The sequence below is a fragment of the Malaclemys terrapin genome, chromosome 14, assembly GCF_027887155.1.
Source record: "Malaclemys terrapin pileata isolate rMalTer1 chromosome 14, rMalTer1.hap1, whole genome shotgun sequence".
Classification (NCBI taxonomy): domain Eukaryota; kingdom Metazoa; phylum Chordata; order Testudines; family Emydidae; genus Malaclemys; species Malaclemys terrapin.
Window position 1 is genome coordinate 6,647,173 of NC_071518.1, and position 24,404 is coordinate 6,671,576.

At 54.7% G+C, this 24,404-nt stretch overlaps 1 protein-coding gene across 2 annotated transcripts in view; it reads left to right on the top strand.

Annotated features, from left to right (window-relative positions):
• The window catches only part of GSE1 (Gse1 coiled-coil protein), a 345,792-nt gene that overhangs the window by 105,305 nt on the left and 216,083 nt on the right, over positions 1–24,404 (top strand). For both annotated transcript variants that reach the window (XM_054048943.1, XM_054048944.1), the window contains exon 2: positions 17,563–17,737. In XM_054048943.1, the coding sequence (XP_053904918.1) occupies positions 17,563–17,737 (175 nt within the window). The remainder of the gene's footprint in view (positions 1–17,562; positions 17,738–24,404) is intronic.

Genomic DNA, 24,404 nt, shown 5'->3' on the forward strand with positions numbered 1-24,404 from the left:
ACTTTCATTTTGAGAACTCCCAGTGCCAGCCAGGAATAGCTGACCCCACTGGAGAGCCAGGGAATCCTGGACAAGCCACAGAATGGCCCAATTTCCAGTTCAGGTGGTTCCCGAGACCTTGACCGCTAACATCTGCGTGACTGGCCCTTGCAAAAGTGCTGAGTTGTTAGCTGAGGAGCAAGGATTTGGGGCAGGATCTCCCACCTACCTTCGCCCCCCATTTGAGAGCTGCTCTTTCCTTGCTGGAGATTTCCCTGGACACCTGGGGCGGGTGCGTGTGTGTGTGAGTTGTGCTTTCCTGGCCCTGCTAGGAGGGGAGATGCAGCAGGAGTCCAGAGGGAGTTGATGGTGGCTTGTTAAGGATGCTGTGCAGTAGCCAACCTGCACCCCAGATTGGCTCCGAGCCTCTAAAGAGCACATGAAGTGGGCAGGGGGAATTCGGGATCTTTGATTCTGGGGTTTGGTCCACCCCTTTTCTCTCGGTGATATGGTGCTCTTGGACTAGGGCTTTGTTTCTAGTAGTTGGCAGGGGGTTACTGGCCATGTCTGTGAATGTGAGCGAGAGGCAGTGTGGCCTAGTGGACTGAGCACAGGGCTGAGAGCCAGGAAGTCCAGAACCCCAATCCCAGCTCTTCCTTTAACGTGGCATGTGGCCTTGCACGAGTCACTTAACCTGTGTGCGGGTTTGTCTCCCCGCTGTGTAAATCGGGGATGATAATTCTGGCCGCTTCACACGATAGCTGCAAAGTGCTGGGAGAGTATTAAGTGCCAAGTTCTGTTATTAAAGGGCACAGAATAGCAGGAGGCCAGCAGTGCTGGGAGGAGGGCAGATTCCCTTTGGCAGGTGCTGAATCTCTCTGTGTTCCAGGTTAGAGATGGTACGACTCCTCCAGGTCAGTGGTTCATGGAGAATGTCCCAGTGCATGATGGGGGAGACGGTGAGCCCAGACCTTGCATGGAGCTGGCTTCTCGGCTTTCTGTGAGCTGAGGAGTGAAAACTGTATCAGCCCGTGGCAATGCTGCATTTGGGGCACACAGGTGACTGCCCCACTCCTGGAAATTAGGGAATGAATGTAAGCCCAAGGCCACCTAGGCACTTGTCAGTGTGTTGCATGGCAGCTGGAGCGCAGCTCTGTCAGCTCCCAAAGTCACAGCCCTTTGGGATCACTTGAGCTAAAGGAGACTCTCCATCAGCTGCTAGCCATATAGGGTGCATGACACACAGTTAAGTGGTTTTGATTCCATCCACTAGAGGGCAGTGGTGCACATACATACTTCCCAGCTTATTACATGCATCTTCCCCCCCCGACTCCGTGCACCAGGTACAACTCTTAATTTAAAGGTGAAGTTGTAGAGCAAATAAGTGTGTAATAAATAGAGTTGAGCCTGAGGGTTTCCAAACACCCCTGCTGACTGGGCCCCCAGGGCGTTTGATGCCAAAATGCACAGCCTGGATAGTGGGCACATTTGGCACCGGTCTTTGGGCTTCACTCTGCTTCCCACGCCGCGTCCCTGTGCCCCTAAGCCAGCAGCGCGTTCTTCTCTCCGATGTTAGCTCTGTGCCCGGGCGGCTGCTAACACACGTGTCTCTAGAGGCCTCCGAGGCCGCAGCAGTTGCTGGATGGCGGGGAGGGCACCTGCACTGCAGTGATGCGCCCAGGCCCATTGTCGCAGCATGGGACTGAAGGGCTTTTCAATGTGCCCTTAATTAACGAGTGCATCTGCAGCTCCCAGAACTGCTCCAGCAGGTTACCCTGCCCCTCTTAGACCTGGGGCTGAGAACTGCTGCCGGGCTAGGCCACGCTTGGGAAAGATCTGCCAGGAGGAGCCCCCACCTAGACCCGGCTGTGTCGGATGCCCGAAGCGCCACCTGCCCGCATGCTTGTCTGAGCCAATCAGGGGGTCTTGCTTCCCCTCGGCATGTTTGCTGTTTCCCGACCGTGAACTTCCCGAGCGCTTGTTTCTCATTTACGGGGGGGGCTCTTGACAGACAAGCTGAGCTGAATGCTGGCAGCGGCACTGCTGGCCACACAGCCGGGGTCCCTTCCCCGCTAGCGAATCCAGGCACACGCCCCGCAGGCGCAGGTGAACGCGTTCTTGGAAGCAGTTGGCAGGCAGTGCCAATTTGCAGCTGGCTGATTTAGGTCACCGTGCAGCGTGGAATGGCCTGCAGTCAGCACAGTAGAGTGGCATTTGATTGGATTTTCAAAGGCAGAGGGTGGACGGCGAGGAGGGGGAAGAAGGTGGGAGGCAAACTGCAGTGCAAGGGATGAGCTTTTCAAATCACAAAGCCGCGCAAGGCCCAGCGTTTCAGAGCTGACCACACAGAAGGCACTCGCGTGATTTGCTCATGCCGTGCAATCCCAGTCCCACCCATACTGGCCAGTTAAATGTCTAACTGGCCAGGTGCACAGTTAGCCAACAGGATGGCTTGCGTGCAAATTCGATGTGAGTGCAATGCTAAAAATCACCCCTGAAATGACTGGGTTTTTCTCGCTTTTGAGCATTTCACGGGTAAAGAAACTGAAGAGGGAAGTGGGAAGCTGCCTATGTGGCAATCGGATGGCATCGCTGACCGGAAAAGCCCCTTAGCGTAGTAGGAAGATGCTTGCACAGCCTTTGTAAGGTAAATCTCATGTAGAAAACGTTGAAACACAATTCTGCTGAGCTGTGAGCTCAGCTCCTGTTGGAGTCAGAGGAGACTCTGCCTGTGTATCCGATGGCAGGGCCCCCAGGGTAGATCTGGGGCTGATCAAAAGCCCATTGAAGTCATTGGGATCAGGTGGGGGAAGCACTGAAATTGACAGTAAAGATCAGAACTTTCCTTGCGACAGCTTTGGAAGAGGTGTCCGGCTTTGGGAGACCTGCTTTCCTGTGCTGAGCTGTGCTTCCTGGGTCTCGGTTCGCATCACTGGATTGCACTGCCTATGTGCGGGAGGGGGGTCAGTAAAATGGAAGCTTTCGCTGAGAGAGAAACCAGGGCCACTCCCAACCACAGAGATACGGATGCAGCCAGGGCATGGAGGGCAGGAATGCATCTGACCCCAGACCTGGATCGCAGTCAGACCGGCAGCTGTAGGGGCAGTTTGGATTTGCATTTTGAGCCCCTAAGTTTGGGAGTTTTTGGATCCAGGGTTTTGGTTCTGCCGCAGATACACGATTTGGCTCGGAATGTGGGCCTGGGGGTTTGCTTCTGCCCTGTTTCTACTGTAGGTTGTACACTGCGCGTGTATGTCGGTATATGTGTGTGCATGCATCAGGGGGCCTCTCCCAGTCAGACACACGCCCAGCCCTCTCCGCGTGCAAAGGCTGGGCCCTTCGGTTGGTGTCTCTCCCCTGCTGGCCTGCAGCTCCGCTCTACAGCCTTTCCGTGCGGCGCGACTGGGGCTGTCTGGCCTGGGAACAACGTGGTGGGCAAGGGGGAGCCAGCTGCTGGGAGCTGCAGGGGCTGCAAGGTCGAGCCCCTTTTGCATATCAATGGGTAGCTCTTTCCAAGGCAGCCCGGCTGAGCCCATCTCCCCTGGGGCAGGGAGTTATTCAAAAGCCGATTACCTCATTGCTTCCCCGCTTCATTGGCGCTCTGGAAGGAGAGGGCGTACGCTGATACGGAGCAGCATACGGTCCTTTATTGGCCCACTGGAAGGGAACATCCGATAACCGTTGGGGCTGGGGGAAGTGTGGGGGGGTGAAGGTGCCAAACAAACAACTTTGTAGGCAGCAAAACACGCAGCCTAATGAAGAGCTTGGCCAGCTGGCGGGAAAGGCCCCAGCGTTCGGCTAATGCCACGGAGGGTACGTCTGGTCGACACGCTTGGGCTTGCAGGACTCCTGCTCGGGCTCTGAACTAGCTGTGTAGACAGTGTGCTGAAGTTACGGCTCGGGCACCGAAGCCCGTCCCCTCCCTAGGCTTCCGAGGCGAGAGCCGAAAGGGATCCACGGCTATTTAGCGTGAGCCCGTCGACACGGGCTGTGTAGGCGCACCCTGAGAGAGCCGGGTGGCCTCCTTCTGCTCCTTGGTCAGTTGGCTCAGCCAAGCCATGGACGCCAGGCTCGGCGCTAAATTCACTCAGGATAAAGTTGCTTTCCCCAGGGGCTCACACCCCGGCACCAGGCTGGGGTCTGCAAAGGTCAGCTCCGGAGTCTGTCTCTCCACCTCAGCCTGTTGAATCCCCGAGGCTCCTGTTCGAAAGAGATCAGGGCCCGAGAGGTGGAACACCCCTGAGTGTGGAGGGGTGGGGTTGGCTGTGGAGCGGGGTTGGTCCAGGAGTTTCTCTCACACACTCCCACAGGGATCCAGGATTCCTAGTTTTCCAGGGCTCGTCTCTGTTGTTGGTCTAAGTTTAACCCATCCTCCAGCCTTGTAGGAGGCCTGGGATCGAGCTCTTGGTGGCTTTAATCTCCTTCATGCTGGGCAGGTGTTTGTCTCCCGGCCCAAAGCCACAGAAGGCGTTTGCCCCAGGGGGCCGGCTGCGTGGGAGGTGCCCAGGGCGGAGAAGGCAGGGCACAGTGCAAGTTAGGAAGGAGGTGCCCTGTGTGCTTAGCAATGAAGCAATCTGGCCCCAGGGGCCGAGCGGCCGCATTAGTCTCACTGGTGCGTAGCTGCTCGGCTGCCCAGCGCTAGAGTCACCCTGAGGGAAGTGTGTAGCGTGGAGGGGGCACTGTCCCTGCACCCCCAGCTAGGATGGCGCTGCCCTGGTGCCTCCTCCCTCCCCCTGCCATCTGTGTGTGCAAATCGGGCACTTGCACAGATAAGTACCAGGGATAAATGGGTCCAGCTCTTCTGGGCGGAGAGCTGTCACTCCAGGACAGAGGGGGAGGAAGGCGGGTGTAGGAGGGGAAGCAGGCATCCTGGTGACATCTCTGGCACGTCCTCTCTCAGATTACAGCGGGTCTTTGGCTCCTGGTGAAGCCAGGAAAAGCCTAGGCCTGCTGGGAGAGTAAGGAGGGCTGGCTGTCTCGTATTGTACCTGTGTTGGCCTCCCCTTGCTATCAGTCTGATCCCCAGAGAGACCTGTGTACCCGTCGATATAATCCTTGGTGCTGAGGTGGCCGAAGAGCTCAACATGCTTTACAAAGACAGGGGAGCATGATTAGCCCCATTCTACAGGTGGGGAAACTGAGGCCCACTGAGCCTAAGGGACTTGCCCAAAGTGCAAGTGGAACCCAGTACCCTGCTCAAACCACTGGGCCCTACCGCCTCTACATAGACAAACTGTGGCTAATACCAGCTGCTCTGCCTAGGAAGGACTTCTCAAAATACCTCACCATACTGTGGGGGAGCTGAGTCCACTGAATTGGACAGTACAATAAGTTTGATTGGTGCTATCCTTATGTTTCTGTTATTGTCTGATGGGAAATCAGTCCTGAAAGTATCTTGCGTGTATGCAGTGTCTCTTGCGCTCTCTGTATGTTTAAGGTATAATTGACATCGGTTCCAATTAGAGCCTTTCCCCCCCAAAAAATGTCTGTCACCATGAAGAATTTCCCTGGAATTGAGCTGACGTTTTTCACTGTAATACCCCAGGCAGGGACTGGAAAATACAAGTAGGCCAGTGATCGCTCCTCTAATGCGCTGTCAGGATGTGATAAACTGAGCCGGCTGGCTGACAGCACAGTTCTGTCCACGTTAATAATAACAACGTCCCAGTCACCTGCACCCACCCAGTGCACAGGACGAGGGCGTGGGGCAAAGGCCAGGTGGAGCCGCTGTGTGCTCTGCTGCCCCCTGGGGGCTCTCAAAGGAAGTGATAAATCAGTGGCTTCTCACTAGCCAATCAACATTGGGGATTGTCCAACCTTGTCATGGCTCCCGAAATGCTAAGAAGTCTGATTGGCTGTTGAGAGGGGTAGACGTTATCCTGATTGGCTGCTGAACAGGGACCTCTCTTGTAGGAACAGCCCATTGTGTCAGTTTCCCCCTCTTTCCCCTCCCCCCCCCGTGTCCTGTATTTTAATAACACATGACTTTAACATTCACCTTCTGGCAATATATAGCCCATGTTACCAAGCAGCCAGGCCCTCTGCTAGGAGTGGAGGGGGTCCCAGCATCCTAACCCTCTGCCTAACTATTCTAACCACAATGCTTCAGCTGCAGACGTGGCCCTATGTGATGAGGTTGCAGGGAAGTGGGTGGGTGGGACAGGGGTAGTTGCAATGAATCCTGAGAGAGAAGAATTCTTGTCGCCATTTGCTTGTGGGGAAACTGAGGCACGGAGCGGCGAAGTGTTCTGCTCAAGGCTATACAGTGATAGCAAGCCACGGAAGCCAGCTCTCACAACTCCTGCTGCTGCTCTGTGTTAGCCACTGAACCATCCTTCCCTTTCAGAGGTCAAACTCGACCCTGGTGTGATTCCAACAAAGTCAGGGGAATTGCAGCCAGGGATGGGTTGGGTTCGCTGTAGCCAGGCACAGCTCTGGGATGATGCACCTTTGGGTCCAATAAATGGGGCAAGCTAGAGATGCAGCTGGCACAGCAGAAACGGAGCAAACTGAACACCATCCTGTAGAGAAGGCAGACTCCCATCCGGGGGGCTCGCTTCTTGTTTCTGATCAGCACCTGTTGTGCACGATGCACCAGCTAGGCAGAAAGAAGAACAGGAGTACTTGTGGCACCTTAGAGACTAACAAATTGACGCTTGGTCCCTGTGTGTTACTGTCTAGAGAGACCTGTCCCTGGAACGAGCCTGCCAGTTCTCATTTCAGGGGCCCTGGCACTGCGCTGCTGGAAGTGCCATCTTCCCCTCAGGGAGTTCTGCCCCCTTGTGTTCCTCTCACCCCAGCAGCAGGCGTGGAAGCAGCTGGTCAGGCTCAGCGTCTGGTCGGGGCTTGTTTGCTGTGAGCCCTTCGCGGCCCGCCTCCCTGACAAGCTCCTGCAACATCTGTTGAGCTTTGGCGCTTTCTTGTGCATCAGCAGAAAAGGTGGCATGTCTGAGGCCCCTGCACTCCCGGCGGCTTCCCCCACACCCCGCCCTGCCCGCGGAAGAGCCTCGGGGTGCTAGTTAACAAGTTAGTGCCCAAATCACGCTGTTTGCCGCTAATTGGTTGTGAGTCTTTGAGGACATGGTCAGGGTGCAAAGCCCTCCCCGTGAGTGGGGATGGAGAGATGGTTTATCTGGCTGGACAGATTCCTCCTAATTGAGCAGATACTCCATGTTCACAAACAGATGGCTTCTTTGCATCAATTATTTCTTATCTGTGTAACCGGGAATGATTTTCTGACAGATAGCATGGGGGAGAGTTAAAGAAGGAGGAGGCCCAGACACCCACACTCGCTGCCACAGTCTGGCACTGCTGTGCACTTTCCTAACCATACACAATGGCCCGGCCGATGCATTGGGGAGGGGGAGGGCTGTTGGACTGTGAGCCGGGGAGGGGGTGTCTCTCGAGAGGTTCCTCGCCGGTTAGCACCTGTCCCTGGTTGTTTCGTGGCTCAGGATTCCAGTTGTGTTGACACCTCGTCCCTGCTGCAGATGCACCAGTCTGGTTCTGCTCTGGTCCTGACAGGAAGTCTAACAGCTCCTCTCCTTGGAGCATCAGAGGGGGTGGGTGTGTCTCGGTCGGTATGTCTGGTTTCTGTGTGTGCTGCACCAACAGCCGGGCAAAGCCCAAGACACCCTGTGGTACAAAGAGCTAGTTTGCCTGCTGAGGATCCAAGGAGTCTGAGCTAGCTGGGGAATGAACAACACATCCCTCCAGCCTTCTGAGGGGGCTGCATAACAGACCAGCTGGCATGTGGCCCACTTCAAGTCAGATCTGTAAGTGCAGACGGGAGGGGCTTTGTGCCCATCAGGGCGAGATTGTCCTCTCCAGTGCTAGGCCCAGATCAGCAAGGGGTAGCATCGCTTGCCTTGGAAGAGGCAGAATTCTGCGGCCATTGCCACGCGTCAGGGGCTAGCAAGGCAAGGTTCCCTGTGCCCGGCAGGTCAGGTACCGCTGGCTGTGAGCAATCATGTCACCAAAAGGTGGTGGGATGCCCTTTTGAGTGGGAGGGAGAGAGAAGATGGGGGAAGAAGGAAGGCTGCTGGGGTAGAGAGGAGGCGCTGACGTGTTTTCCCTGGGACCAGAGGTGGCTCATTCCTGTATTTCGGTCTCTGTTGTTTTTTGGCACTTCCCAGCCCCTGTCAGTCTGTCTGTCTGCCACAGTCTGGCACTGCTGTGCACTTTCCTAACCATACAGGAGTCTGTGGCTCCCACCTGGAGCTTTCCCAGAGCCAAAATCAGCATCTTCCTTCCTAGGTCCATTCTGGGAACCTCCTGCCCTGAGACTTTGACGCCCCATACCCGCAGAGTGAGGTTCCCGCTCCCCCTCCAGAGAGCTCTGTAAGCTCCAGTCTAACACCACCACAGAAGGGTGCTCAGCACAGGCCTGCCTCCAGGTGAGGAAAGTGCACATCGGTGCCAGACTCTGGCAGCGAGTGTGGGTGTCGTGGGCCAAGAGGCTGCCTGAAGAGCCAAGCTGGAGCCTCTAGGTGTCAGAGATGGAAATACCCCATATATCCAGGGCTGCCTTGGAAAGTCTCCCGTCTGCCCCTTGGGGGGACTTTCTGAGTGGTCCCCCCCTCCCCCCCCGAAGCATTTGGCTGGAGCTAGGGCACTGGGCCAGGGCTCTGGGTGGCCTTATACTGTACGCCACTGTGTGAACGTTCACCTCCATTTCTGGGCCCCTTCCTGGTTTCCAGGGCACCCTTTTCAGCTGGAGAATAGAGCGGCCCCAGCTCCTCCCCTGTGGCATCTGCCCCACTGAGACCAAACAAGGCTGTGCTTTGGCTCCTCCCTTTAAGCTCAGGTCACGGGCTTGGTGCCTGCCATGGGGCTACAGCGCTAACCGTTGGGGAGAAACACAGAGCAGGGAGCCTGGCTGTGGTTGGTTTGTTCGCTTGGCAGCACAGCCCGCTCTGGCACTTCCATCAAGATAATCACTGTGTCTAGGGGGAGCTGGGCAGCTCCTGCAGAACATTACCCGCCAGATAAGCAAAAGGCTCTCGCCTCTCCCGGGAAGCTCAGGCCAACTCCCTAGCTTGTATGTTAATTGGAAGGAATCTAATCAAAGGGCAGCGCTGCTTCCCTTGCAGGAGAATGTGCTCAGAATCGCCAGCAGGGCCGCTAGGACCAGGCTCAGAAATCCAGCCCGCTTTCCCCACGGTGCCAGCACAAGCCCCTAGCCTTATAGTTGTCCCCAGCTTTGGAGAGCTCTTAGTAAATTGGTTGGCAGCCTTCCCAGTGGAAGGTAGAAGGTAAAACCTGGACTGGGTTTTTACTCTGGAACCTTGAGAAGGGATCCGGATGTCTAGTTCATCATTGAAAGAACAGGTGTACTTGTGGTACCTTAGAGACTAACAAATTTATTTGAGCATAAGCTTTCGTGGGCTACAGCCCACTTCTTCGGATGCATCATTGGCTTCTCACCATTAGGGATCTAGATTTAACTCCTGCCTGAGGTTGCAAGGGAGGATGGAGTCAGATGGTGTCTCGGTTGGTCCCTATTACGCAGTTTGGCCCAATAGGGACAGTGTCTGCTAGAGAGAGGCCTGGGACTGGGATTGCAAGGGCTGCCACAAGCCACATGTGCACGCTGCTGTATGTTCAGTGCCTCCGGAAATCAGACTGCTTCCCTTCAGGAGCCTGTTCCTTTTCACAAGCGGCAGCACTGGCCTGGCATGCCAATAATCTGCCAATGAATAATTAGCGAAGGCCACCTTCATCTGATAGGACTGGAGGAGCTGTTGCCAATCATGTCGAGCATCACATTTAATTAACACTTGATCCGGTATCTAATATACCTTGAATTTCTCCTGATTGCCTATTTCTGCACATATTACCTAGCCAGTAATAATAATAATTAGTAATTATTTGCACTACTCTTTAACACTTATTCATCGGAGGATCTCAAAGCAATTCCCAAACCCTAATTAATTATGCTTCCCAACAGATAGGGAATCATTTGCCTGGCAGCAATGTGCAGCCACCTCTGGGGTGGAATGTGGCAGCTGATTAACAGCACACATTAACTTTGCCTAGCAGTTTTAGGACAAAAAGAGAGGCAGAGCCCTGTAACTAGTCGCAACGGGGGGTGGGGTTGGATTTAGGGAGGCAGAATGTGACAACCTGAGTTGGAATTTGGCCAGGATACCAGGCATAACACGCTTACTCTAAGGGGGGATGTGTCATGGGAACATTAGGGCTCGATCCTGCCCCCTCCCCCCCGTCAATGGTAAAACTTCCATTGAATTCAGTGGGAGCAGGATCAGACCTGCCGATTACAGGTGGTTTCACATCTCCTCCAAGAGAGGGCGCCGGTGGCAGCACAGCACCCTGAGCAGTATTGACTCAGTATTGATTTGCTCATTAACTCCCCTGGTAACGGATTGCCTAACAACCTCCTGCTCCATGCCTGGGACATGGGCAGTAACAGCAGGGTGACCAGATGTCCCGTTTTTAAAGGGACAGTCATATTTTTGGGGACTTTTTCTTATATAGGCGCCTATTACCCTCCACCCACAGTCCCGTTTTTTCACGGTTGCTGTCTGGTAACCCTGAGTAACAGTCTCCTGGCGCTGGTGCAGTATGGCCCATGGAATAATGCCCTGGTTACCAGTGTTCCAGACTCTCTGTATCTTACTCTCCCGTGTATTACAGCAAATCAGTATCCAGGCAGGGCCTGACTGTGCCATTCACAGCCCTCTTGCCTCTGCAGGATCTCAGGGTAGGGCTGTACCTCAGGGATTCAGTCTCCCCTTAAAGCTCCCCAGCACACCCGGGGAACACACAGCTCCCCTCTCAACAGCCGGCCAGCTCCATGGTGATTGGCACCCCAGGGGCCGCCCAGCTAAAAGCCAGAGTGGTGGCTGGGCCGTGCCGAAGCGGCGGGGCCCCTCTCCCCGCAACCAGCGCAGGAAGGGAAGGAGATGTGAGATTCCCAGCATACTTATCCCTGCACCCCCAGGGGGCCCGGCCTGAGGAAAAGCCTCTGCCATCTCCAGGGAGACCCTGAACAGAGGAACAAGCCCTCGGCAACCCGCCATTCAGCAGGCCGAGGAAGGGAGTTTGGAACACAAAGAGTTTGGCTGAAACCCGGTGAGGCTGCCGCTCGCTCTGTCCTGGCCTCACCTCGCAGGGCCTTGTTTCCCGTCTCTTTCGGCGTCAGGGGGTGAGGCGAGGACGGCGTGTCAGAGGGGGCTGCTGGCCAGGACACCACGTTTCCTGCCGGTGGTGTGAACTGAGCTGAAAACGCTGGCAGGCGCCTCCTCTCCAGAAAACACCTGCATCCCCTACGCGTGCCCAGCTCTGTGGGTGAGATGGGACGGCAGCAGTTTCCTGTCCGGCCAGCCATCCATCCTCCCTGTCCCTCACCCTCGTCCCTGCCTCAGTGCCCAGTCCCTGGTTAGGGAGCCATTGGGAGCTATTCACGGGGTGTCTCCTTCGCTGGCAGCGTCTGCAGGGCTTGGATGGTTGGATTGGCTGAATCCAAGTGGCTGTTGGGCTGGTGCTGGGCTCTTTCCTCTGAGGGAAGTGGAGAGGTTTGGGGAGGCAGCGGAAGGAATCAGCATTGATGTGTAACCTTAGAAAGCTCCCTGTTCAGGGAGCTGGTCATGGGCCCTAAAACCCTTTTGCTCACGGTCTGCATTTCAGGCATGCCTGCAGTGATGGGCAGGCCCAGTCATCCGACTTGTGTTCAGAGCCGCCCCCCCCCCCGCCCCCATACAAAATGAATTTGATGGTTCTCAGCCCAGTTCCTAATGGACAGGTGTTTCTGTTGCCGACCCTAATGGGCCCCTTCATTGACAGGATTGAGAGGGGCATGGAGACTGGTCTCCCCTCTCACCCCAGAGGTGGGGTCTCCCCTGGCAGGCTTGGAGAAGCATTGGCAGGGGAATCGCATGGGCTGTTCTTTATAGAAAGGCAGGATTTCAGCCTCCAGGTCTGTCCCCTGGCACATTGCACCAGCCGTGAATTCCCTTGGTGTGAAAGGAGGACACTCAGAGCACAAGCCAGGAAGGGATCCCGGGTAGGTCTGATGTTTCTTTTTAAGCCAGGCTTCTGCTGGCTGGTATTACAGACTTGGTCATGAGGGGAGCTGATGGCTCCTGAGAGAGTGAATCCCAAATGGAGCTGGGCAGGATTTTGTGATAGTGTGAAAGCCTCCGTCAGAATGAGAGCCATTTTCCATTTCAGCTTGATTGCACGAGACGGTTGAAGTTTGCAAAGAGCCCAGAGACATCTCTCGGGGTGGGATTTTTTTTGTGCTCCAAATGGGACCGTTTCCCCTCAGAGACGCTGCTAATTTGGAGCAAAAAGCCCTCTGAGTCTTCAGAATCTAAAGCTTTTGAAATCCAGATTTCAGCCTGGCGTAAATCAGCTTCCAGCCACATAGAGTACATGGGGGGAGCCCAACGTTTTGCCAGGCTTGTGTTTAAACTCCTTTTCGCCCTCCCCTCCAAACTCCGCCAGTTTGTGCTGGTGAGGGGGAGGGACAACATTTTGGAGTCTCCTAAAAAATTCCAACCGTAGGCTGGGATGAAATTGTGACTATTTTGCAATTGCCTGTTGTGGCAGTGGGAGTCCTTGACATAACCCCTCCTGTTATTGGGGCGGGAACTCAGTACCGGGCAAATTGATAATTCTGTTCTTTACGATAGTTTCAACCAGACACTTTAGATGAACACAATATGTTGGGGAAGAGACAACATAGCTTTTGTAAAGGGAAATCATGCCTCACCAGTCTATGAGAATTCTTTGAGGGCAGTCACAAGGCATATGGACAAGGTTGATCCGGTGGATATACTGTAGGTGGACTGTCAAAAAGCCTTTGACAAGGTCCCTCACCAAAGTCTCTTAAGCCAAGTAAGCAGTCCTGGGATAAGAGGGAAGGTCCTCTCATGGATCAGCAGCGGGCCGGATCAAGCCCATGGTCAAAAATCAGCAGAGCTGAGACATGAGACCTCCTTTATCTCTGGGATTTATAGGCCTGTAGCTTGCTGCATTGATGTGCTTTAATCCTTCTCCGTGTGTCTCGCATGTTGTTGCATAAGGTGCCTAGGACAGGTTTGCAAATCATATGCACTGTTGCCAGGAGAGGTCTGAGCCGAACTGGTTAGATCCTGGCCAGCCTGTGTCCCCAAGCATGTCCGGCAGGGTGCTTGCAGCGTCTTCTCTGGGCTGTGTTGTACCCCTGGGATGTGACAGTGGATGGTCTTTGCGTTGCACTGGGTGGATCTGCTGTAGCGTGATGCCCTCACACTCAGACCTCACTCTTTCAAAGGGACATTAGGGACACAGTGTGATGTTGTATCTGACGTGAGGTTTCGCCCTGAGCAGATGAGTTCCTGGGTTGTGCCACAGCCATGCAATGCAGCCTAAACCTGCAGCGCTGGCTAGAGTCTGTCTTTGCCCTGCTGCATGGGGCATTGCGCGATGTATTGGGGCCATGGCCCCCTGGCACAGACCCTGCGCCTGCTGGCCATATTCTAAGGGCTTGTCTGCAGTGCGGATTTGCCCTAATTCCAGCCATCAGTGGCCTGTCACCAGGTTAGCTTTGCTGGTGCAAACCCCTAGTGCATAGTCATCGTTTGCATTGGTGCCGTCTGTCCTGACTTCGTGCAGGGCTAAGATGAACTGGTGCAAACCGTGGTTTTGCCTGGCTACACCAAATGCAGCTACCCTGTTGGCTGGGATCCCCAAGGCAGACAAGGCCCCTGACCCATAGGAATGAAGGGAGATTCTGCTTAGAGGAGAGGGGCCCTGTTACCATCTGTGTTCAGTAGTCCCAAGACTCCCTTTGTAGGGGACAGGTCCTGACACACCCTTTCTCCTGCTTATGCCCACAGCCTTCCCTGTAAGGCTCGGCACGCTAATGCTGCCGCTGGTGCCCAATTAAAGGGGAGGCCATGCAGTAGAAAACCTGACACAGCAAGCAGCCCCACCATGCGGAAAGAGTCACTTTCTATTAATAATTGCAAAAGAGAAGAAACAGCACAAAGTTACACCCATGTTTCCCTTAACTAGCCCTGGGGGACCGTGGCGCACCCTGGCAGAGATTAGGCAGGACATGGCCACTTGGCTGCCTAACAGATCTTGTGCGGTGGCAAGGTTGCCAGCCTCTCCTCTCCCTGGCCTCGCTCAGAGCGACCGGGCAATTGGTGGAAAGCTGCCAGTTGGAGTCAGTAAGTGTTGCCACTTGAGGGCTTGTGGGATTTGTCGAGCGCTCGCGGTTGTGCAGCGTTACCATATGGATTCCATAAATTAAACCTTTCCAGGAAACGAATGGTAAATTTATACGTCTGCTCACATGTGTGGCTCATTGATTCTAAGAGCTTCCCAGCAAAATTCATGTACCATTCATCTTACTTAGACGCTCCCAGTTTTATAGGACTAAGCCGTCGAAAAATTGGATCAACATAAAATCCTTTCTGCACAGCAGCCCTGGCCTTAGTGCTCGTAAATTGGAGTGGGGACCCCCTGCACCCATCCGCTGGGCCCTACTGCAGGCCTGTCTGGCTCCATCAAAAGGCTCCTTCCCTGACCTAAAGCCTCCTGCTTTGACTACCTCTCCAGTCTGTCTGGTCACAGCCCCTTTCTCCTCTTTCCAAGTCCTGGAGCATACAGAGCCCAGCTGCATCCTCTCTGGAATCCCAGGGCAGGAAGGGGCTGGTAACAATCAGGGCTGGGTGGGGCTTGATTAGCTGCACATGGCGGGAAGGTCTGGGTTCAAGTCTCACACAAGGATTTACTATTTTGCTGGGGGATCTGCTGAGAGAGGCTTAATCCTCTCTCAGTACAGCAGGTCCCCATGCCTGGGGGTGTGTTAGACTGTGCTGGCATGGCAGCTGCATGTGCTTGCGACTGTGTTGCCAGCTCTGGGGTACCGGTCGTGCACTTGCTGGGCATTACAGAGAACATTACACCTGTTCTTTGCAGACCCGAGCGCAACCCGAAGTGCTCTCCAATGGGTACGTCTACACGGTGGGGCCTCCTGGCCTGCTTAGGCAGACGCTAGTGGGGCTTGTGCTAGTGTGTTAAAAATAGCAGTGTGGATGTTGTGGCATCGGCGGAGGCTCTGGCTAGCTCCGAGCATGGAGCCAGGCAAGGGATAGGATGGGCCTGAGCTCAGGTGGCTAGCCCCCCCTGCAACGTCCACACAGCTCCGTTCAGCAAGCTAGTGTGAACCCTGGTACCACAAGTCTGTCTGTATGAGCTGGGAGGCTCGCTGCCTGTGGTCTGTGTGGCTTGGGTCTCTTGCTCTGCACATGACCCCTCCCACTGGTTAAGATCAACTGAGACAGATCTGGTAGCCTGGAGCAAGGAGAAGGATATTCTTACTAGGATGTGGGGGAGCAAACCTTCAGCTGGGGAATTTCTCTGTGGCTGGTCTGGCAGGGCCTGAGTTTGCTGGTCCAATAGTCCATGGTGCAAGGCTGTCATCTTTCCTCTGGCTTTAGTGGGATAGCTGAGTTCTGTGGGTGATTGGTGCAGTTGGCTGAGTTTGGTTGGACCGCATTTGTCAATCTGTCACATCCTTCTCCATAAATCACACATACACCGTGGGTTCTGGGCCACGTTCACCAACTTCCTAGGGTGACACAGGCAAGACTGAGTTTATAAACTTAAACCACTGTCTGGCTGATCATGGGGTTCTTCTCTCAGCTGGTCTCCTCTGCCTTCCTCTAGCTCTCTTTTTAATATGCCCAAGTCGAAGCTAATGAGACAGGACTGGTCTGTCTGTCAGGGAGAGTCTGTAGAATAGCTCTGTGCAGCTCCATAAAGCCTGTCACTGTGGAAAGTGCTGGGTTTGGTATATAGGTTTCATGTATCCAGACATTTAGCAATGGGGGCAGTTATGTTAAATAAAATTAGAGTACTATTTTATTGCATTTCTGTCTCAAAGATGAAAAAATCCATTCCAGCACAAGTGTATGCAGTTATGGAGCTAGAATATGGATTGCTTTAGTTACTGCCACTTATTAAAGATACAAAGAACTGAGGACAGTACAACTGTTTTCTCAGATGCGCATTAAACAAGAGGATGACAGATGCAGCAAATAAGGGCACACAACAGAGCTGAGACAATAGAGATTATGAGTTACAGTAGGCATGACAAACATGGTAGGTGTTAGAGAAGGGGAAGTGGTTCTGCACAGTGGAGCACAAACAGAAATGTTTTCATTCAAATACCAAAATAAAGAAGCAGTGGATAGATTTGTCAGGCTGTTGATATCCCCCTAGCAGCTCTGGGACCTGACGGACAACAGGGTGGAGCTGCTGCATGAGGAAAGAAAGTTGCAAAGGTCTAGAAACAGGGCTGGATCCTCCGCTGAAGGAGCGCCCGTGTGTTCTGTGTTGCTTCACCCCAGCCGTGGATCTGTCTCAGAAAATGAAACGGAAAATGGAATAAGTTATGACCAGAGAGTGAAAGTGACTAGGAGCAGACCAATGTCGTTTCCTTTTTCACGCGCTCTGAAGTGCAAAATGTAAACCAACAGCAGCCGCTGTGTAAAGTGAATGAGAGTTGTGAAGGCCATTCACTCTCAGTAATCAGATTCAGAGGTGACTTGATCACAGTCTAGAGGTACCTACGGAGGGAGAAGAAGTTTGTTACTAGAGGGCTCTTTAACTTGGCAGACACAGGTATAACGCGATCCAGTGGCTGGAAGATGAAGTCAGCCAAGTTCGAACTGGAAATAAGACCTACATTTTTAAGGGAATGGGTAGTTGATCATTCAATCAGATTACTTAGAGGTGTGATGGTGTCTGTATCACCTGGAGTCTTTAAATTGGATTGGGAGCCTGCTCCTTCACTGGTATAAAGGGGAAGAGACCCAGATAGGTCTATTGGGCTACACTGATTTACCCCAGCTGAGGATCTGGGCCCTGGACATCTTTCTGAAAAAGATGCTCTAGGCTGAGCGTAGGATACTGGGCCTGATGCAGGAATCGCTGGGTGAGAATCTCTGGCCTAGGTGGTCAGACTAGATAATCGTAACAATCCCTTCTAGCCTCAAAATCCTCTTTGGCTCTAGGACGCTTACCCTCCCTGTGTCCCTTTAGCAGGAGTCTCCTGTACTGTGACCGCACTGTCTTAGCGGAGGGGAGGGAAGTTGTGTACCGGCCCATTGAGTAATCAGCAGCAGAACAATCAGCCGGCAGCCACTGGCAGGGAGAGGGATGTTGCTTTGATTCCTGCCCTCCCTCCCCCACCTCCCCAAAGCCTTTCTTGTCTGGTCCTGACTGGAAGCGCCTGGACTGCTCACTCAGATCCAGCTGTAGCCCCCGTGAGACATGGAGCTGGCTGGCTGGTGAGCAGCAGACAGCTCCCCTACCCAGCCATGTGCAATCTGCCTGAAAGAAAACAAAAGCATCGTGTGTCTCTCCACCCCGAGGCCCCCCAGGCGAGCGGGACACATTCCGGCAGGAGGACCCTGCTTTCTCCAGGCTGGTAGCGAGCATCAGGGCTTGGGAGAGGGAGCCGGGAGGTCTGCTGCCTAGTGCTGAAGCTGCTGCTGGCTGTCAGCTATTGAATATCCCTGCAGGGAAAGGTTCTGAGTCCCTGTTCTTCTGCTTTTGTTCCAGGCATTGTCCTCTTCTCTGGAGACACCTGCTGTGAAGCCTTCCGCCAGCGAGCCCAGACAGCGACTGGCGGGCACTGGGGAGAGCCCAGGTGCAAGGAACGGAGCTGCCCAGGAGATTGGCTCTGACCGCAGCCAGCAGAGCGTGGATGTGGAAGGCGCAGACCTGGGAGCTACAAGTAGGTGCTAGATTTGCTGTCTGGGCATGGGGGGAGCTTGCAGTAGCAGAGGTTGGAGCTCTGGGGCGTGACCCCAGGGACCCCCCATCTCCGTGTTGTTCTGACTGTGTGCTGCAGTGTTGCTTGCAAGACTTGGGCCGGCCAATCCCCTGGTGTGCCGCGGCGTGTGCGCTAGGCACAGCTGGGCCCTGCTGGAGAAGGGGATACCCGGGGTGTCCCAGGAAGTGACAGCAGCACGTTGGACTAAGCCAAGGCAGCGTGGGACCAGCCTCTTCACTGTGGCTCGGCTCCTCTCGCGAAGGAGGCAGCTTTCGGGCCTTGGGACCCGATCCTGCCGTTCTTGCACAGGCAGAACTCCCATGGACTCTGCTGGAAACTGCCTGTGGGAGGACTGTGGGACTGGGCCCTCACAGTTTGTGTGCTGGGCGGCAATCTATGCACTCGGCGGGCGGGATTTCCCCCCTGCCCCCAGTGCAGCTGCTTGGTGGGCAGTGTGCTCCAGTGCTGGTGCTTTACCCTCCACCTTCCCGGGCGAGCTCCAGGCAGTTGCAGTCTGAGAGCCGGGATGCAGGGAGGAGTGCGTGCGGGGCAGGGGGCGATTGGAAGTGTGGATGTCCTGTCATTAGCCAGCAGAGCTTTGTCTGGTCAAGGGGGCAGCCGTGGGTACGTGTTGTAGCTTGTTGGATGCTCTGGGCCGAACGCCTGCTGATCAGATTTCCCGTTGGCCTTTTTGTGTCTATGGACTGGGTCTGAAGGCCGAGGGAGAGGACAGAGTGTAGGTGAAGCTCGTGGCTAGGTAGTGTCCAGCAAACAGGAGGTAGTGACCAGGGTCTGGTGCCAGGGTGAGGGGCAGGGGTGACCTGGTGGCAGAGCTCTCTCTACCAAGCCCTCACTCTCCCACACCTGTGCCTCCCCTGGCCTGCGTGCATGTGCTGTCTCCTTGGCCCATTTAATCCGTGGCCCCTCTGCCAAGACGGCCAACCAGGGCTGGGGAAGGGGGCCACAAGCCTGCTGGGAGTCAGAGTGAAAGCCACCCCGAGGCCGGATCCCCAGGGTGACCTGGATGTGAAAGGCTCTTTCTCCTGTGGCCAGTCCCCTTAGGCCAGGCCCTGCTGCCCCAGTGGTACACTGGTGCCTCACTCTGCTGGGCAGCAATGCCAGCTGTGCCTGCGATCCGGGACGCCAGGGAGCTGGGGCTGGGTTGGGCCTCGTCTCCTGGGAGTTTAGAGCCTTGTCAGGCAGGAGCAGCAGCATTCCTCGGGGAGGTGTCACACCCCCTCCCAGGCTGGGCTTGTTTGTTAGCAGCCTTCCCGGTGGCCCTGGAAGGCTCCTGGTGCGCTGGCTGCTTTGATGTGGAGACTGCCGCCTGCTCCAGCTCTTGGCAGAGGGGAACAGCAGAGAGAGGCACTGGCGTGCAGGGGAACCGCAGGTGCAGCAGGCAGTGGAGCGCACCAGGCAGGGAGTGAAGGGAGCCCTGCGTGGGCCTGTTTCCATGCCAATGCCTGTAGCTGCCTGGGTGCAGGGAGCTCCTCTCTGTTGGGAGGGTGGTCAAGCTGAGGGGCTGGCGGATCTGGGTCCTGTTCTTGGCTCTTCCACTGACCGGCCAAGCAGCCTTGGGCAAGTCCCTGGCTTTCCCCAGGCCCGGCTGTGCCAGGGCACTGTGAGATCCTCCAGCGGAAGGGGCTGTGGGCAAAGCACAGGGTCTCGTTACTGGGCCAGAGCTCCTTGGACCGCGCCACCTGAGCAAGGACTGAATCGGGGCCGTGGGACTCAACCCAGTATTCTGTATGACTGCAGCTGGTGATATGACTGGGGGCTGACTAGGCATGGGCCAGCTGGCTTGGATGGTCCCAGACCCCCCCGCCCCTGACCCTTCACCCCATCTCGAATCGAGCCTAGACACCATCATCCATTGAGGGTGCCGCTGCCGCTACTCACTCTCTTGTTCTGGCTGGAAGCAGAACCACTGAATTACCCCAAGGAAAGCTTGTCTGCCCCGATTCCTAGCCCACCTCTGCAGGCCCACGTGGAGGGGTGGCTCCGATAGGCCCTGCCCAAGAGAGCTGCATTATCCTTTCACTCACAGCTAGTGTGAGTGCTGCAGAGCTCTCACTACCCCTCCTGGAGCCCCCCCAGTGCTTCCTCGGTGATCGCTCCGGGCTGAGGCCCTCACCATTTGCAAGCTGTTCCCAGCCAAGCGAGATGGGTGCTGTGCCCTGGAAGAGCCAACCCCGCTTTTATTGCCTTGCCATCAGCTGCCGGGCACAGGTGACATTGACTAATGGCTCATTAGACGCCTGCCACATTTCATTTGCAGCCCCTGTCCCGGGGCGCTCACATTCCCACTCCAGATCCCGGTGCATGGGGATCTCCTGCCCCTTCCCCACACCACCGATGAGTGGGGAGGGGCACTTGTGCTGCAGGATGAAGGATGAAGGAGAGCCATCAAGGCCTCTGCCCACAAGATTGTGCCATCTGATGGCAGTGACACATGGTCGCTGAGCAACCTGGCTTTGAATCTGTGACCTCCGGGGAAAGGCTTCTTATCCGCCACCCCCAGAGTCCTGTCCACAAGACCCCTCGATGTCGCAGGCCCTTTAGCTGATGCCCTCTTTGGTGCTGCGTATGTCTGCATGCGCTGCCTCTTGTCTGTGTTGCTCCCCTGTTTGGCACGCAGAGTCTCATGGGCTCTGTGTCTGCAGCCTCCCGGGCAGCAGTCCTAGCTAGAACAGTCTAGCGGTGAGGATGATTAAGCCTTGGCAGCTAGAGGTGTCGCGATTGATTGTCATGCCGAGGGCACAGAGTGTATCGAGCCTCCCGGTGCCAGCGGGCTAGCACAGAGTGGGGAGGGCTTTAATATTGGATTGTGCCCCCCAGGAGTCACTCTGCAGGCAGGTGGGGGCGACTAGCGAGGCCCTATGTGCAATGAGGGCCTTGCCATGGTAGGAGAAGGAGCTGCTGGATGGCTGCAAATGGGCTGGCTGCTTCCAAGAAGAGCCACAACCCCGGGGGAATCCTCGCCTCGCCTCTGAGCTGCTGAATGGTGGAGATGCTCCTTCTCCTTGCGGGGAAGGGTGTCCCGACAGGAAGACAGAGCTACACCTGCCACCACCCACGCTGTTAATATGGCGAGGGACTTTGTAGTGGGAACAGTGGCCCTGTACACACGTGCTGAGTCCAGGCCAGGACCCAGGGAGGGCCCTGCGTGGTGACTCTAGCTGTGCTAGTCAGTCTGGGTGCCAGAGAGAATCACGGGGTCTGCCGGCATCCAGAAGCCTCAGCGAGAATCCCTATTTGCATTTCTTACAGCAGAGGCCTGTCTCTCCTCCAGCATGCCATGGGGATTTGCACAGGGGGCATTTGGAATCCTGGGGCTTTCCCCCCCTCCCCCCACCCTTCTGAGTGCCTAGAGGTGCTACCCACCCAAAGGCCCAGGGCCTCACCTCCCTGCAAGCTGGCTGGCTTTGCAAAGACATGGAGACACATCTGCCCTGGCCCCCAGGGCCTGCCGTCACTGGTCTCTGCAGCTGCTTCACTGCAGCTTCGTGCTCCACCCTGATGCGTCTCAGGCTGGAAACACCCCGGAGTAACTCATGCTGGGTATATAGTAGGGAGTGTGCTTTATGCCAGTCTTTAATTATATGATTGCATAGGACGACTGCCTCACACAGTGCACTGGATGAAATGGGCAGCTATTCATTATTTCTTTTCATCCTCCTCATTCAGCACGTGGTCCCAGGCCTTATTTCCCACCCGCTGTCCGAACCTCGCATTCAGTGAAATACAGGGGTATTAATTTCCTCATAGACTTTTCTATGGCGCTTATTGCCATAGTGTCTTGCCCAGTGTCACATGGGAACGCTGTAGCAGAAGCAAGGATAGACTCCAGTTCTCCAGGGCTGCATTCAGCTGACTCCACTACAAGGCTATCCTTTCTCTTCCTGCATGTCCTTGTCTCATTCACTCCACCATCCTGATTCCTCCCCAGACCAGGTCCAGCCGGTGCACTGAAATAGGCAGAGATCCTGTGGAAACAAATATGTGATCATGGAATTGAAGTCTGTAATCATACTGCATATTGAACAAAGGGGGCCGAATTAGGGTTCCACGGGTACCTTTAATTCTGGCATTTTCCTACTTTTGAGTGCTTGACTTTGCAACGGTAATGTTCTTTGAATGTAGTTTTTAGTTGTGATTTCCTACATTAAAAAAACACTGAGAAATCAGGAGTACTTTCGTGTGGAACCACGCTGACCCCAAACATGGGTCATCAGCAAGGTTAGGATCTTTAGATCTACAGCATAGACCTCTATACCACTTGAGCTAATGGAGTAACTGGTAGTGGAAGTAGGCTGTTATCCTCTAGGTCAGCCAGTCACTAGACTGGGAAGAGAGACGCATTTTGCCAGCGGGACACTCCGCTGTTTGTTGACAGCAGAGGAATTTGGGGACTGAGGAATCCTGGATTCTATTCTAGGTTATGGAGGGGAGTGTGTTCTAGTAGTTATAGACCTTTCTTATCCTGTCCCCACTGTATTTCTTGCCCCCTCCTCCCGAGCTTGTCCCTGTCCTACTTTGCTCCTGTCTTTATCCATCTGCATTTGAGTCAAGCTGCTCCCTCCTTTTTCGTCCAGACTGCCAGCAGAAGACGCATTCAGAGCACAGTAAAGTCTCCCTCTCTCAATTTTGGTGCCTGGCACCACATTGGGGAATCAATTGCAGGAAACGGGCTGCTCGCTTCTGCAGCCCTAGGATGGAGCATGCTCAGTGTTGACCCCATCTTCGGAGAATTTAGCTGGCAGACTCCAACGGAGCATGTGCAATGGCAATTTTCAGAGGCTTATAATTCAGCCAAATGTGGGTGGATTTTCCTGGGTAGAGTAAAGGCCAAATATCAAGGCCTTGCTCCTAAGTACTGGAGTGCTAGCACTTCTCCATGAAACAGCTGTGAAGATTTTTCGAACAATGATTTTTCCCTCATCTCATTCTCAGAAACAGCTGGACTCTTTTAGCTGAAAGTTTTTTGTTTTGTTTTTTAAATTGTCTGCGGCAGCCACCTTGCATGGAAAATTTCACCCGAATGGTTAAAGTCTGATAAAGTTCTAAGCAACTGGAAACATGGTCTTGTAAGGGGAAAGGTTGAGCAACCGTAACTGTGGGTATCACTGGCAGATCTGCCTATACTGGGGGTGTGTACGTACTCTGTGACTCCCTGTGAGTGTGCACGTATAATATATGCTGACGAAGCCACACATGCATTCACTAGGAAAATTAAAAAATTAACAGGCATTGGCTTGCACGAGCTGAATAAAGACAGTGAGATAAAAGCATCTTTTTATACCTTGTGAGAATTGCTGATAAGGGCATTTGTTCCTCTGTATTCTTAAAAAAGAAAAAGGCAATAAAAATTTAAAATAGAAAAGAAAGAGGGAGTTGGGGGAAGGAGAGTGCTGGCGCAACCAGCTCTAAGGAGTGTGGAGGACACCTGGGGTGGCAGGCACAAGGCAGCTGCGCTAGCAGCAGCGAAGGGCCTTTGGAGGAAGAGGAACTGGGGAAGGGTGGGGAAGAAAAGTCAGTGGAAGCTAAGGGGGAGAAGGGGTTTGAAGTGAGAATGCTGGACAGGGGCTCCTGGGGAAAGGGTGCGGGGTTTGAAGGAGAATATCTAGCATAGCTCATTTCTAATGCACCTATTGCTGGGATAGTGGAATATCTGGGCACTGTCGTTTTTGCAGCCAGTGTCTTGGCAAGCGTACAATATCCTCCCCTCCCCTCCCGTCCTGTAGCATCTCTGTCACCCCAGACATAGCTGTTGGATAGAATGGTGCAGTGGTTTGCTGATGCTGAACAAATCTTCCCTTGGGCCTGGGCTGAGAACCCACCAGGCTCGTCTTCCTGATGACGTGAGGCAGACTGGTGGCCGTCCAGACCAAGGCAGGTGAAGTTATGTGGAGCTCAGACTGGGTGGTGCTCCTGATTTCCGAACGCTGGTGAGCTTTGCCCAGAGGCTTCATTCATTTGCTCTTCCAATAGATGTCCATTTCTCTGGAATCAGTGGGGATGGATCAGTAGAACATGGTGCCCCAGTCCTTTGCAGTAATTCCACTGACAGGGCTTTGAGAGCTATTAATGGGGACGGAGGCTCTAGGAGAGGGACCCCCTTGGGGCTAGTCAAAGACGAGCGGCTGCCTCCTGGTCCCCTGATCCCAAGCTGAGCTGCATAGTTATCCTCGCCTCTGGCCAGCAGCAGACAGCTGCCGCTGAGGCAGGATGACGCTGGGCTGATGCTGAGTGGCAGCTCATTTCCAGCATGAGATAGGGGAAAGGACCTAGCTGGCAGAGTGACAGGAGTAAGGGAGACCCCTCCATTTGGGTGGGGGGTGTCAGGCAGCTGAATGGCAAAAATCCTACCCCCTGGGATTCTCCAGCCCTCTTTGGGTACGTTCTCTGAGGCATTCAACTCGCCCTGTTGCCACCTGTGCCAGACCTGTCCAGGGGAGGGGCTTGTCCAAGCCTGTCAGTCAGTCACTCATCCCCAGCAGAGTGGAAGCCACTGGATTGATAAGGCCTGATCCCAGTAGTACAGGGTGCCTTGGGCTGCCCCCACTTCACCAGGCATGGAGCAGCCCAGCCTGCTGCAAGCTCAGCCCAGGGGGCATGTCCCCGCACC